Source organism: Lepus europaeus, chromosome 1 (assembly GCF_033115175.1).
Source record: "Lepus europaeus isolate LE1 chromosome 1, mLepTim1.pri, whole genome shotgun sequence".
Lineage (NCBI taxonomy): Eukaryota > Metazoa > Chordata > Mammalia > Lagomorpha > Leporidae > Lepus > Lepus europaeus.
In genome coordinates, this window is record NC_084827.1 from 108,636,075 (window position 1) to 108,650,411 (window position 14,337).

The 14,337-nt window shown below is 34.8% G+C and overlaps 1 protein-coding gene across 8 annotated transcripts in view; it reads right to left on the minus strand.

Annotated features, from left to right (window-relative positions):
* Nucleotides 1-3,895: 3,895 nt before the first annotated feature.
* LOC133766490 (sodium channel protein type 1 subunit alpha) overlaps nt 3,896-14,337 on the minus strand; it is a 77,810-nt gene continuing 67,368 nt past the window's right edge. For all 8 annotated transcript variants that reach the window (XM_062200195.1, XM_062200199.1, XM_062200179.1 and 5 more), the window contains 5 exons: nt 13,481-13,534; nt 11,751-11,888; nt 9,116-9,220; nt 7,288-7,558; nt 3,896-5,385 (listed from right to left, as the gene is read on the minus strand). In XM_062200195.1, the coding sequence (XP_062056179.1) occupies nt 4,208-5,385; nt 7,288-7,558; nt 9,116-9,220; nt 11,751-11,888; nt 13,481-13,534 (1,746 nt within the window). In that variant the 3' untranslated portion in view covers nt 3,896-4,207. The remainder of the gene's footprint in view (nt 5,386-7,287; nt 7,559-9,115; nt 9,221-11,750; nt 11,889-13,480; nt 13,535-14,337) is intronic.

The window sequence follows — 14,337 nt, forward strand, 5'->3', positions numbered from 1 at the left end:
TGGAAGACCTTTCTCTGCCCCTGCCTCTCTGTAACTCTGCCTTTCAAATAAATACATAAGTCTTGAAAAGCAACAACAACAACAAAATCTTCTCCCCAAAGATACACTCATCTCTATCTGTACCTATATCTATCTCCTCACACATGTATGTGCATTAAGTTCATTTTCCTTTGAGCCCATTCAAGAGTGAGTTACAGACACATACTTAGTGTGCATTTTCTAAGAAAAAAAGAAATGTTTGGGGCCCGTGCTGTGGTGCAGTGGGTTAATGCCCTGGCTTGAAGCGCCGGCATCCCATGTGGGTGCGGTTTGAGGCCCAGCTGCTCCACTTCCGATCCAGCTCTCTGCTATGGTCTGGGAAAGCAGTTGAAGATGGCCCATGTGATTGGACCCCTGCACCCACCTGGGAGACTTGGAAGAAGCTTCTGGCTCCTGGCTTCGGATCAGCGCAGCTCCGGAAGTTGTAGCCAATTGGGGAGTGAACCATCAGATGGGAGACCTCTCTCTCTCTGCCTCTCCTCTGTGTAACTCTGATTTTAAAATAAATAAATCTTTTTTTTTTTTTTTTTCAAAAAAAGAGAAATGTTCTATTTTTAGGTAATAGCCACACTGGCCTTCACAAAATTAGCAAAGTCAACACTTATATTTCTAATAACTAATTGATAGTTTATATTCAAATGTATCCATTTTTTCCAATAATATTCTTTATCACTATTATTTTCCCAGTCTGGTGTCTGCTCCAGAATTATACATTATGTTTAGCTGTAAGAGCTCTTCAATCAGTTGCTCTGCATTTGTTTTTCATGACATGGACAAGAAGCGATACATTGAGGTCATGCATATTTCTCAGCAAATGTTCACAAATGAGTTTTAGCATTCAACAGTGATGCATGAATCAATTGTCATGATGGTTGCAAAATGCTGGTTTTCTAACTCTGTTATTTCTCTGTTTGCTAGTTAACATTTTTCATTTTCCTTATTTATATGTTTGTAGATTCTCATTTTATTCAATGAGTTACCTTCTGCTCCTACCATGTTTTAGTTTGATGCTCAAATGTCCCAGATTTAGCCACTAGGAAGCCTCTTCTGGTTGTTTTCTGTGTCCTATTGTCATGACCTTATCATTTTTTGAAGCATGAATTACTTTTGGAATAGCAAATATTACATAAAGCAATGCCAAGGTAAACATGGAGATTTATATGATTCTGTTTCACCAGTTCTTGTCTCTGTATTTGAAAAGATGCCAGCGAAAATGGTGTGGATGCATGGTATAAAAATATGTAGGCTTAATCCTATAGTCTTTATTTACTATGGTTGGAAATGGAAATTCTTTTCAGCCACTGATAACTCAGAATTAGTTGTGTTGTTTTAGAGTGATGATGTTGTGAAGAGATGAGGTTCGTACATTATAGAATGCAGAAAAGCACTGTGCATTACTGTTTCTTTTCTGGTCAGGGCCATGTTTCCCTTTATGCCTTCACTACTGAGATAGTGCAACCCCGTGAACAAGTGAAGGCAGTTCTTCTCTCAGAAATGTAGATAAAGTTATTTAGACTGCTAATGTTACTGTGTAGATCAGTACAGTAATCTTTCCATGATCTTTTTCAGTTCTGCATTTGGCTTCCTGGTTGTTTCCTCTGAAATTGTTTATCTACCAAAGCCAGTTAGATTAAGCTTCCAACCGAACTAAAAGAAAATATTTGCCATTTGCTCACTTTCACAATCTATTTAACAACTTTGTATAAGCCAGAGAAGAGACAGATGGCATGTTAGAATGAGGCTTGGAGGAAATTTTCATGAAGGGACCATTTATCAAGGTTAGGGGTAAGCTTAGGTCAGCAAGGTTAGGGGAAAGCCACAAGGTTTGGCAAAACAACTCTGGTTCAGAAACAGGCCTAGTGTGGCAAGGAGATGAGTGATTACTAAACCATAGAGAAAGTAGCTCTAGTTTGGAGGAGGCCATCTCACTGGAAGCACAACTTTGGAGGAACACAACCAGGAATAACCAGGTTATTCTCCAGTAGGCCCGTGTGTGTGTGTGTGTGTATCTCCCATTCTCCCCCAATTTGTAGGATAAAAATGCCTCTATTTTGTTATAAAACACTTAATAAAAAGTAACTGGGCAAACAATAAAATAAAAACATAATCTTTATTAGTTTTGCACATTTTTAATGTTGATTAGCATCATTTAGGGTAATAGTAGCATTTTCCAGCATGCAGTTCACAAGTACAGTTTACCTAAGTAATTTTAAGAAAAAAGAAGAGCCTACAGTTCGCTTCTATAAGAAACACAAAATTTCCTAATGTAATTGACTATGTAAGTTCACTGCTCGATTCTTGTGGGAAAAAAAAAAAATGTGAATCCCCCATTATAGTTAGAACAATCTAGAGCAGCATGACTACAAAGAAATAAAAACACAAACTAGAAAACAAGACAAAAATGAAAAATAAACACTATCCTTAATTAATTAGTACAGGCACTACCAGAAATGTAAGTAAAACTTTATACCCTTTTTCAATTGCAAAGCATAATTTGGATGTGAGTTGTGAACCTATTTTGCCCCTTAACATTAAGAAATAATCTAAAATTTGCAAATATAATAAAAAAGCAGAAATGTACAACTACCCAGTCTTGTTTTCATTTCTTGTTTAGCAAATTTCTTTCATGAAAAAGTACTATGGACAGAAAGTAAGAAAAGTGATTGTGATATCAACCTGAAGATAATTTCCTCTTCATATGTATGTACATAATGCTGAAAAATAAAATAAAATGACTTTTTACAGTATTTATATTTGCTTATAAAATTCTAAACACATTTTAACAGGTTAAGTGGTATTTTTTTAAACATGTCTGTACAATCTGGCTATACACCATATGTTATCCAATTAAAATTTAAAAATAACTAAAAAGCTGTTAAAGTGCTGCAAACTATTGCTTAATGACTTAAAGAAATGAAATGTGTTGAACAGTTTCCTTTACTTTACCACTGACATATGGTATCTCATAAATGAGATAGTGAGCAGTGGGAGAAACCAGGTACAGCCGCATGGTAATAGAAACATGCATTGATAGCATCCAGACTATCTATAATGGTACAGAATACATTATATTACCTGTATAAAGCTTGCACTCTACATTTCTTGTGGTACATATTTGATGCACTAAATACTGTGCTTAGGTCATTATTTGTTGGCTCAAACGTGCACCACAGGATAAAATGACTATTTACATAATAAATAGCATTTCATTAACATATACAGTGTCACCCTTGCTGAGAGCTGAAGATTGCTAAACAAAGTGCAGTATTAAGCAGAAATTTATAAAGGGTTCTTTTGGTCATTTCAGTCTTCTGATGGTGGGGTGTAGGGGAATAATATTCATTATTCAGGATTTTTAATACAGTGAACGGAAACATAACACTATGACACCAGACATTTGAATGAAGTTTGCACCTACTAAAATTTAATGGCTGACTCAAAAACGATCTACTTGGTCTAGCGACTGGGTTTGACAAAACAAGATCAGCAAAGCAACTCCAATTCTCTCCCAATCACCCCTCCCAGAAACATGGATGGAATTTAGGAACTATCATTGTTTTCCTTGTGACGTTTTCTCATGCATGATCTCTAAGTGCAGCATGCCCTCATGCAAAACACATCTTTGTGCAGATGGGAGGGCCGTATGTTTGCCATAACCCTTAGGTGACATCCTTGTTAAAGAGGTCCTTTAATCTGTTTCCCAACAGAAATCCCATTTACAAAAATAGTCACATATAATAAACAACATATGGATTAAAAAAAAGATGAATTCACTAACAGATTTCATATAAATGTGACAAATGTGGCAGTTGAAATGCAAACAGTGGATACAGTTACTACATTAAAGTGTTTCATGTTAAACAACCCCTAAATTACAGGTTTGCAACCCCTTTCACTGGTCCCTACAGTCTGAGCAGCCAATTTGTCTCGTCTTCAGCAGTGTCAGCTGGTAGTGAGGACAGTAACCTCCTGTCAAGGTCAAGGTCATCTCCCCTTACTATAGTCACACAGTTTGCTGACAAGGGGTCACTGTCTTATTGTAGGCACTGACCTTAAGTAGATTTGTGTAAAAACAGTCAGTTTGGCATTGACCTCCTAATGGAGTCCTGTTGACAAAAACACATCACCTTCACAGGCTGTAAACAATTTGTCACTCAATGATTTAATTTTATTTCCCTTTGGCTTTTTCGTCTTTACCTTCTTGCTCGTGTTTCTCCACAATTGGCTTTGTCACCCGATCGTAGGAGGGTGGACAAGCTGCTGTGGACATGGTCAGATCAGTTTTCTCTGTGATAGAGTTTTCATTTATTCTGTCAATTATCATGTCTTCTTTCACAAGAAGATTAGCCCCACTTTTGATTTTATTTTTGTTGTATGTAAATGAAGCTTGTTTTACTGTTCGCTTTAAAAGGTGCCGTCTGTAAGCACGCTGAATAATAACAGCAGATACTTCCTCTTGTTTGCGTTTTAAAGTAGTAGTGATTGGTTGATAAGAGACCTTGGAAGGATTAGAAGCCATGAACCGCTCTTCCATCTGTATTCGTAGTGCATCCATCTCTCCACTTTCCCCTAGGACCCTCTTTGTAAAAGCAAATAAGATGTCAAGACAGTGGATTCTGTCACCGCTCACCATTGGCAAATCCATAGCAATGAGCTGCAGTTTGTTTGGTTGTGGCAAATTGAGAGGAGGTTCAAGAGCTGCTGCAAACTGAGATAGTTTTTCAAATTCCATGAACTGGGTTGCATCAGGGTCAAACTTCTCCCACACCTCGTAGAACATCTCAAAGTCATCCTCACTCAGGGGCTCTGCACTTTCCTCCGTAGCAACACTGAAGTTCTCCAGGATGACAGCGATGTACATGTTCACTACCACCAGGAAGGAGATGATGATGTAACTGACGAAAAAGAAAATCCCAACAGATGGGTTCCCACAATCTCCCTTAACTGAGCTTCCGGGGTTAACTTTATTAGGGTCACAGTCAGGTGGTTTACTATTGAGAATTGGTGCTAACAGTCCATCCCACCCAGCAGAGGTGGTAATCTGGAACAGGCAGATCATGCTGTTGCCAAAAGTCTCAAAGTTAAACATGTCATCAATTCCAACTTCCCTCTTAACATAGGCAAAGTTGGACATCCCAAAAATGGCGTAGATGAACATGACCAGGAAGAGCAGGAGGCCGATGTTAAACAATGCAGGAAGGGACATCATCAAAGCAAACAGCAGTGTGCGGATCCCCTTTGCTCCTTTGATCAGACGAAGGATTCGGCCAATCCTGGCGAGGCGGATCACACGGAACAGGGTAGGTGACACAAAATATTTCTCTATTAACTCAGCAAGAAACATGCCTATGAATAAACAGTGAAAATATCAAGCAATGAAAATGTTATCCATTAAATTAATACTTAAATTTCTTTTCTATTAGGTCTCCACAGTAAAACTGTACTAAAATTCAGTTACATAATCTTAAATATGACATATATATGTAATTTATGCAATGCTCATAAATATTATAAACAAATCTTAAATTTAGCATTCAGTACTAAATTCAATAGAGATTATAGTACTTCTTGTCTTTTACTGTGTTGATAAACCATTTTTAACTTACATAAAATCTTGTCAGAACCTATAAAATAAAGTTAAAAATTCCCAAGGCTGGCTGAACAGCAGTGTCTCACAATATAAGTACAAATTTATGTTAATATAATTTTTTTCTGTACTTGCCAAATCCTTTATCCTCCCTTAACTCCTTCCCCATCTAAAAGTATCTATACTTTTTGATGCTATTTTCATCTATGAACTTAATGCTTCCACTTTAGTATTCTTATATAGTCGTATATACATATTTTAGTGCATTTCTGAAATAATCTAAGATAGATGCTGTTTGATCTCCTGTATTCTGACATTAGTATCTCAATCCTCTTTTAAATTCTTTCTCCACTTGCCTTTTAAATAAAGACTAAACTTGGGGCTGGCATTGTGATACAGAAGATTAAACCACCACTTCCAGTTAATAGGCCTGGGAAACAGTGGAAGATGGTCCAAGTACTTAGGCCCATATCATCCGTAAGAGATACCTGGCTGGAGTTCCAGGCTCCTGGCTTCAGCCTGGCCTAGCCATGGGTGTTGATGTCATTTGGGGACTGAACCAGAGATGGAAGATCTTTCTATCTATGTGTCTTTGCTCTCTGTAACTTTGCCTTTCTAAATAAACCTTTATTTTTAAAAAGACTAGATTTAAGAAGAGTTCAAGGAAGCAAATACCTTTGAGTTGAAATGCCTCATTTTGTAAAGAATAAGTCTGTGTGTGTGTGTGTGTGTGTGTTGGGGGGAAATACAACTTTTCTTCCTTAACCACACTGGTTTGTATGTGAATCAAAGACTATGTAATGTATGAGTTGGGTACAATGCCAGTTTCTTCAGATAAGGCAGTAGCATGAATATCTTCCCAATAAAGGTACCCCATATGGGATGATAAAATATTGTCCAAGTCCTATCACCTGGTATAGGAAAGAGTGAATACTTCAAGCCCCCAGATATAGACTTCTTCACTTCACTGGAGCTTTCATTTTATATTTAAAGAGATGAGCTACTACTTGAGAGTCCATCTATATATTACAGACATCAAGGCATATGACTGATGAAATGATGTTCTGTGCCACTTCATTTCTCTTGTGCATCATTACTATAAACTCACTTAGAAGGTAATCTAGTAGATCTCTACATGCCACCTATAAATAATCTACCATTTGCATTTGCTAACATTTAGTCCTTGTCTGCAGTCTTTTTGTTCTGTGCTTTTCCTTGTTTTGTAACTGGGTTCCACTTCTGTTTACATGCTGGTGACTCTGTATCTCTAATGCAGTGACTTTCCTGATCACAGACTGCACTTCTAATTTTCTCCTCAACAGAACCATCTAGATATTGTGTGGGCTGTGAAATCTCAGCATGTTGAGCATTTTATGTTAATGAAACAAGTTTTATGTTAATAGCACAGTTCTGGCTAAAATGAATGGGATTTTACTACAAGGACAAATAGTATATTGAGGGTCTAGAATGTATGTAATAGGATACAGTAGTCCTACTAAATATGAGTTTTGTTTTGTAAGAAAAACAAACACACCTGGATCAAATGCATCAAAATATTCACAGTGGTTATCTCTGAATGCTAGGATCCTTTCATTTAAACTCGATTGTTACAAACTTCACTTTTATTGAGCTGAATTTAAGAGACTATAAGTATTTCTTACCTACAATAGAAAGAATTACAACCACAAAATCAAATATATTCCAGCCAATGGTGAAATAATAATGACGCAGGGAGATAAGCTTCAGCACACACTCTCCAGTGAACAGCACAATGAACACCAGATTGATGCGTGACAAAATGTTAGTCACATTTTCACTCTGGTCATCTGTTTCCACCATCATTGTGACCATGTTAAGACAGATGAGAATCATGATGCTTATGTCAAAAACTTGTCTAGTTACGAAGTCAAAGACCATTCCTTGAAATTTGTTCTGCAAAAAAACAGAAGTACTTTTAGCAACAGAGGAGACTTCCTGTGCATATTAGTAGGTACATAAATACCTTCTGAACTGACTTTCTTGAAGTGTACATAGTAGTCTTTGGCACTTATGTTTGTTATAGATGAATTATAACATACTAATTTAAAAAATTTAGTTATTTAAATTGTTTTTTATCAGTGAGTATTTCAAGAAATTGACCATAGAGGGTTTCTAATAAGAAATACTGCACATTACACTTTTCTCAGAGGTACACAATGCACATAAGAGTTTGAAATTTTCAGATTATGAGAGGTTAAGAAACCTGTTTTATTTTGTTTTACCAGACTTTCTCACGATCTTTTGGACCATGTAATCATTTAAAAATGAGTCTATATTAATGTTCTGTTTATCTCGTTTCAAAGAATTGTTAAAGAGAAATTGAGGTATCTGTCTCACATCTACAACAATATTCATTTGCATCCCACATATAACAATACTGATGTTTTCCCACCAAATAGCCTTGTCTCACTTTGTCAAATACAGAATGCTGATTTTTAACAAGGATAACAACAGTGTGACATTGCTTATGTTTTGATATTAAAAAATTCATGTTGTTTGTCACTTATCTGCCATTCTCCTCCCCAGATTTGCCATTGACAGGCACTGTAGGCCATCAGATGCTTATTTCTGTGGGCCACTGAGGAATTCTAAGGATATTTATCATCTTAGATTTTTCTTGCACATAATAGACTCTTTTCTACTAAGAAACTCTAAGCTAAATCTTAACAGAGGGAAGTATACATTTCTCATTCTTTTAAGAATGCATTCGGCTGGCACAATATGAATATTCACTAGTATTTTATTCTATCATGAACCCCAAGAATTATTTTAAGCTTAAAGAGCATCATCATCAAAATCATTACAGTGTTGAGGAAAGCCTCTCCATTTTACAACAATCTATTAGGTTCACTATGGACATGCAGAATTATTATTTATCATAATGCATTGTGATTACTGGCCATGATTTCAGCATGAATTATTAATTTCTAACTTTGTGGCTATAAGTATGAATAGTTGATCATGGGATTATTTCTTCTCGAAAGCACTCAGTACCTCTAATAAAAAATAAAGTGGGAATAAAGTGTGATTTCACTTAACACTGTTAGTTTCTTTGTCTAATAGAAAACTACATGAACTTTAGGCTTATCTAAAAGTTTATTCTTTCCCCTGACATTACTTGGCTACTATCCTTAAGTTACACAGTCAACTCTGTCTTGTGCACATCACATTGCCTATGTGCCCTTTGGCCTTTTGGTTTGTATTCTACTTGTGCAAATCCAAATCCCTTAAAGACAGGGAACATTTTCTATTTCTTCTTATTCATTGTAGGTTTCTAAAAACATTTTTTTACCATTACCATGAAAGGCAGGAAATAATGATGCTTTAAAAGTGAAATAAATTTTTGCTGCTGAAAATATTAGTTGATTTCTCTTCTGTGAGAAAACCCATTAAAGTTTTTGCTTTTTTCTATCTCCCACTCCCCACCAACACTTGAGTAGTATTTCTTACTCCTGGTCGAGGTATAGGCTTTTGTGGCTTTTTTGATCCTAATTTTTTCATTGCATTGTAGTATTTTTTCTGTTCTTCTGTCATAAAGATGTCTTGACCTCCAAAGTATAGAAAAGAAAAATAAAAACTGATTAAAACTGTGTCCCTTATAGAAGTGAAGTTGACAACTTTGAGATGTGATGACTTTGAAGAGCCTCTGTCTCAACTGAGGAACAGTTTGTTTTTTTTTAAAACTATTTGTTGAACTCTTTACTTAGTGTAGGATTAATCTTATGTGTATAAAGTTAACTGAAAATAGATCTTAGTAAAAAACAACACTGGGAATAGGAGAGGGAGGTGGAAGAAGGGTGGGAGTCGGGGTGGGAGGGAGTGTGGGGTGAGAAGAATCAATGTGTTCCTAAATTTGTATATATGAAATGTATGAAATTTGTATACTTAAATAAAAGGTTTTTAGGTTAAAAAATGCAGTCCCTCTGTATGTTGTTTTTCAATGTTAAACTAGGAAAAGTATAGTTAAAAAAGGAAATGTAAAATTCAACTGATAGCATAGTGGTGCCTGGGATTTTAAATTTGAGAAGTACAAAGTACATTTCTGATACTATAATCTTATATAATTTCATAATTGTTCATATTTTACATTACTATTATTATTGTTATTATGTTGTGAAGAAAAAGCCCAGGATTATGAGAGGTTAAGCATTTTACTCAAGACCATATATATATTCATTGAGTGGTAAAATTTGATTCACTAAGATACTGAATCCTGAGCTCCTTATATTACAATACTACCTTTTCTGAAGTTAGAGGTATTAACTTTTCTTGTTCAAATATGGTAGAGTTAAAGAGCAGCTGTAATACAACATAGATTGGAGTTACTCATAGAAATCCACTTCAACTCTGTGAAGAATTGGAGCAAAGGGATGAAAAGAAAAGTGGACTGGTTAGTAGATGAATTAGAGGATAAGCCAGAGGCCATAGGCATGGCAGGTGTGGGACAGGAAACATATGATGGATTGAAATACAGGCTGATAAGTGAAATGGAGTAGCCTGGTGATGACTATAGAGTACCATTAACAAGAAGAAAAGGGGATAGAGGTAGGAATTTGCTTTAGTGAGATTAAGTAATTATATAATAGAAAAACATACTAAGCAAGTATGATGAAACAATTTCACATAAAGGAAGAAATTTACAAATGGCTAAAAAGCAGCTACAAACATGTTCAAATCAGGTGGTAATAAAATACATAAGAATTAAAATTAAAAGCAGTTTTTATCTATCAAATACTAGGCATTTAAAAACAATGACATGGTACTCATATATACCATACTGATATACACACATGTATGCCATCACTGGCATATATACATATACCATATATACCATATACCTTCACTGGAAGTCTAAATGAATGGACATGATACTTTGGGGGAGTAAAATACTTCACTCTGGAAATTTATGCTGAAGAAATTTTAAAGAATCATTTTTTGTTCCAACAACTTACCTCTAGATTAGAAAAAGATTAAATTACTGACCTTTTTGGGAGTGGCTAAACACATTATAATGAGGTATATTCAAAGACCTTGTAAAAACTTGGAAAATACTTATGTTAAGTAAAAAGAGTTTATAACTATCAATTATTAATTTTAACAAGAATATGCACATAGACAATTTGAACAGAAAAACATAATGTGAACAGTGGTTACACCCAAGCAATGATATTTGTTTAGTTTCCATACTTTCTGTAATGAACATAGAATTGTTACAATAAAAATGGCTTTATATATGATAATACAGGTGGGCATTTTTGGTGTATCAGTTGTCGCAGTTCGGGGATGTCCACATCTTGTCAGAGTGTCAGGTTTAAGTTCTAGTTATGCTCTCAATTCCAGCTTCTTACTTCTGTGCACCCTGAGGGGCAGTAAGTGATAGCTCAAGTACTTGTGCCCTTGCTACCCATGCTGGAGACCTGGATTAAGTTCCAGGACCCTGTTTTCAGCCTGGTTCAGTCCCAGCTGTAGCAGGACTTTGGGAAGCAAGCCAATGAACAGAAGATACTTCTTTATCTGACTGTCTTTCATATAAGATGAATACATAAAAATTTAAAAATAATTATTGTAGATGATGATACATAAAGAGTTGTCCAATTTAAGATTAGAAGTGATAAATGTTTGGGAGAATGTTGTGAGAAGAAACACTAGAAGAAGCTATCATCTGGTGCCTAACTTCTTGTAGATTCTAAGCATTTCAGTTGGAAAATACACATATATTTTAATGGGAAAAAAGGAGTTGTAGTTACAAAATAAGTTTGTTTTGGAAGAGGGGCTTATGCTTGGAATCTTTGTTCATTCATTTCTAATTTTCTTTTTCTAAAGACAGAAAACATGATTTGTTAATTTTGTTAAAAAACAGGGAGAGAAGTTGTGAATCTATCCACAGCAGTGTGGGAAAAAGACATCCTTAGCTATCTATTGCCTGAAAGAAATGGATATTGGATAGCAGAGGGGAAAGGGGCAAAAACAGATTTTAATATAAAATGCTGTTTGGTTTCTGAATTCATATTCCTTTGGTGGAGAAAACACTTCATATAGCAATTTTTCCTATCTTAGTGGGAGAGAAAGTATTAGAAATACTTATCTTCTTTTTCTGCTGGTTGAAATTATCTATGATGACACCAATAAACAGGTTCAGGGTGAAGAAGGACCCAAAGATGATGAAAATAACAAAGTAAAGATACATATACAGACTTTCCTCATACTTAGGCTGGAGTTCCACCTACCAAAGGAGAATATTTTATAAAATATGACAACACATTGTAATGCTAGGAATGTCAATGTTACTTTTCGTGAGAATACCAAGTAATATTCTTAGAAATACTTTAACAGTTTTTAATAAATAAATTACCTGTAATAAAATCTCTGAAATTAGCCTCTAGGGATATTTTCATGTGAAAAATATGGCTATTATGACACTCTAGTATGTGGCTTTTTTGTACAGCTAACATTTTGCTATTTGGACAGTAATGTTCTAAATTGCCAAGTTTTCAAGGTACTGATTTTTGTTCATTTTAAAATTATTAGTAAAAAACATACTTCTAAACATTCATAGAAAAACGATTTTAAAAGATTTATTTTGACACAAGCATTTTTTCATAACTCACATTTTCCATGAGCTACTTGAGGGCCCCTTTTGTGGTACGAATATGTTTAGAAACAATCATTTTTATATGCATGAATTTAAGTAACAAACAAGAATTGACTTATTTATTTAGATGTTCAACATCATACCCTACTTTTTAAACATCATTCGTTTTTTTCAGATTGAGTAGACATAAATGTACAGTTTTTATTTTACATACCCATTTTGTAAACCACAATTGATAATTTATTCCCTAGATTGTGTTCGTAACAAGCAGGCATTGAGCTGTTACTTACAACTTAACAAAGAAATAAGAGAATCAGTATAGATAATTCCCTAATAAATTCATGTCTTTCTAAGAACATAGACTTAAAATTCACCCAAGCATCCACAAAAAAATATGTTAACAGTGAAATAAAACAACTCTGGAGTTTACCAAGAAGGGAATCAACATCAAACTAAAGCCTCTTACAGGAACTCTACTTCAAGAAAGATAAAACCAAACTCTGTGAGACTCAAGATTACAGAAATGGAAGTCTATCTCTGTATTGACAGACTAAGCAGATGGGACTTCAGAATGGAAAGGTGAAAGCTGAGAGAAAATACTAAATTTTACAGATTTTTGAAGAGCAAAGTTGGAAAGACCATAGATTTCATTTCACAACTTGGAGCCTGAAAGAGTATTATTAAATCAAGTAGATATTTGGTGATACACACTTAAAGGAAACTGTTGGTCCACACGTGATAATGGCACTGTTAAAGGCTCCAGAACATTTATGGATACTGAAATTACATAAATGAATGGATTTTAAAGGGAGCATTAAAGAAACGTAAAGCACCAGGACAACATCTGTAACTCCAGGCTATCTTCTGTGGAGGAAATAATTGTTCATTTCAGCTGTTGATGGCAATCATATATTTCTTCACATTGCTCCTGCACATCAAAACTACTACAGATTACATAATGTGTGGTTAAAAAGGACACAAAATAGAAAAATATTACAAAAGAAGTTTTTTAGTGTTGAACATATGAATTTGTGTTACTTTTGTTTGACTTTCAATTTAATTTATGTTTTATCTTAAAAAGGTCTTTCTGATACACAGTGTTATACTTAAATATTTACTTGTCATATTTTCCTGAATACTTTTCATTGACAAAAAATTTCATTTGGATTTTTATGTTTTTTGAGTTAATTTAAGCATCTGCTCAATAGGATATAAATACTCACATTTCTAGAATCAACTGCTGCATACATTATATCCATCCATCCCTTGAAAGTTGCCTGTTGAAAAGGACATGCATATTTTACTTTGGAGTAAAAATAATTCAGACCCAAAGTTTGATATTATTTTTACTAACATATTTTAAAAGGCACATTTTGGAAATATATTTTAAAACAATGTTACATGAATTTTGGATCAAGACACATAATAAACAAAAGGATCATTTGATGTATCCTCCTGCTTGCTAATCAACTCATAAATGTGTCTTAATTTTTTAGCATTAATGGAGTCCGATAACTTAAAATGCTGTGAAGATCAGGTGGAACACTTTTAGAAAGGCTTACAAATGCATTTGTTAATATTTGAAGCAGCCAAGTGACTGCAACATAGATGTGAGAATTACCTGCTGAAATCTCTCTGTGAGGTGATCCAAGTGACAGAACATTTAAGATTTCTCTTTACTGTAACACTCTAAGAATTATACAGGTATGTATACATTCAGAGGTGCAATGATTCTTTTAAGAAACTTGAAACCCAACATTCAGAAACAATTCTATATTCCAATTTTTACTCAGTAAATCTTAAAGAGAATGAGTTAATTTTGTTAAAAGTGGTGAATGGTATTGTAGGTACTTGGCATTTGCAGGTTGAGGAAGAATTCTAAGTCTAATCACTTGTAGTAATTTATTACTTGTCCTAGGACATGAATTTTGAACCTTCTGTATCTGGGAGGATTATTTATTAAAGAGGGATCCTACCACAGCTTTCAGCATTAGTGTCACAACCTGACTTTGTTTCTGTAACACTAACACTTGGGAAGTGGCAGGTGTCATGAGATATGAGAAGAAAGTCAAGTGAACAC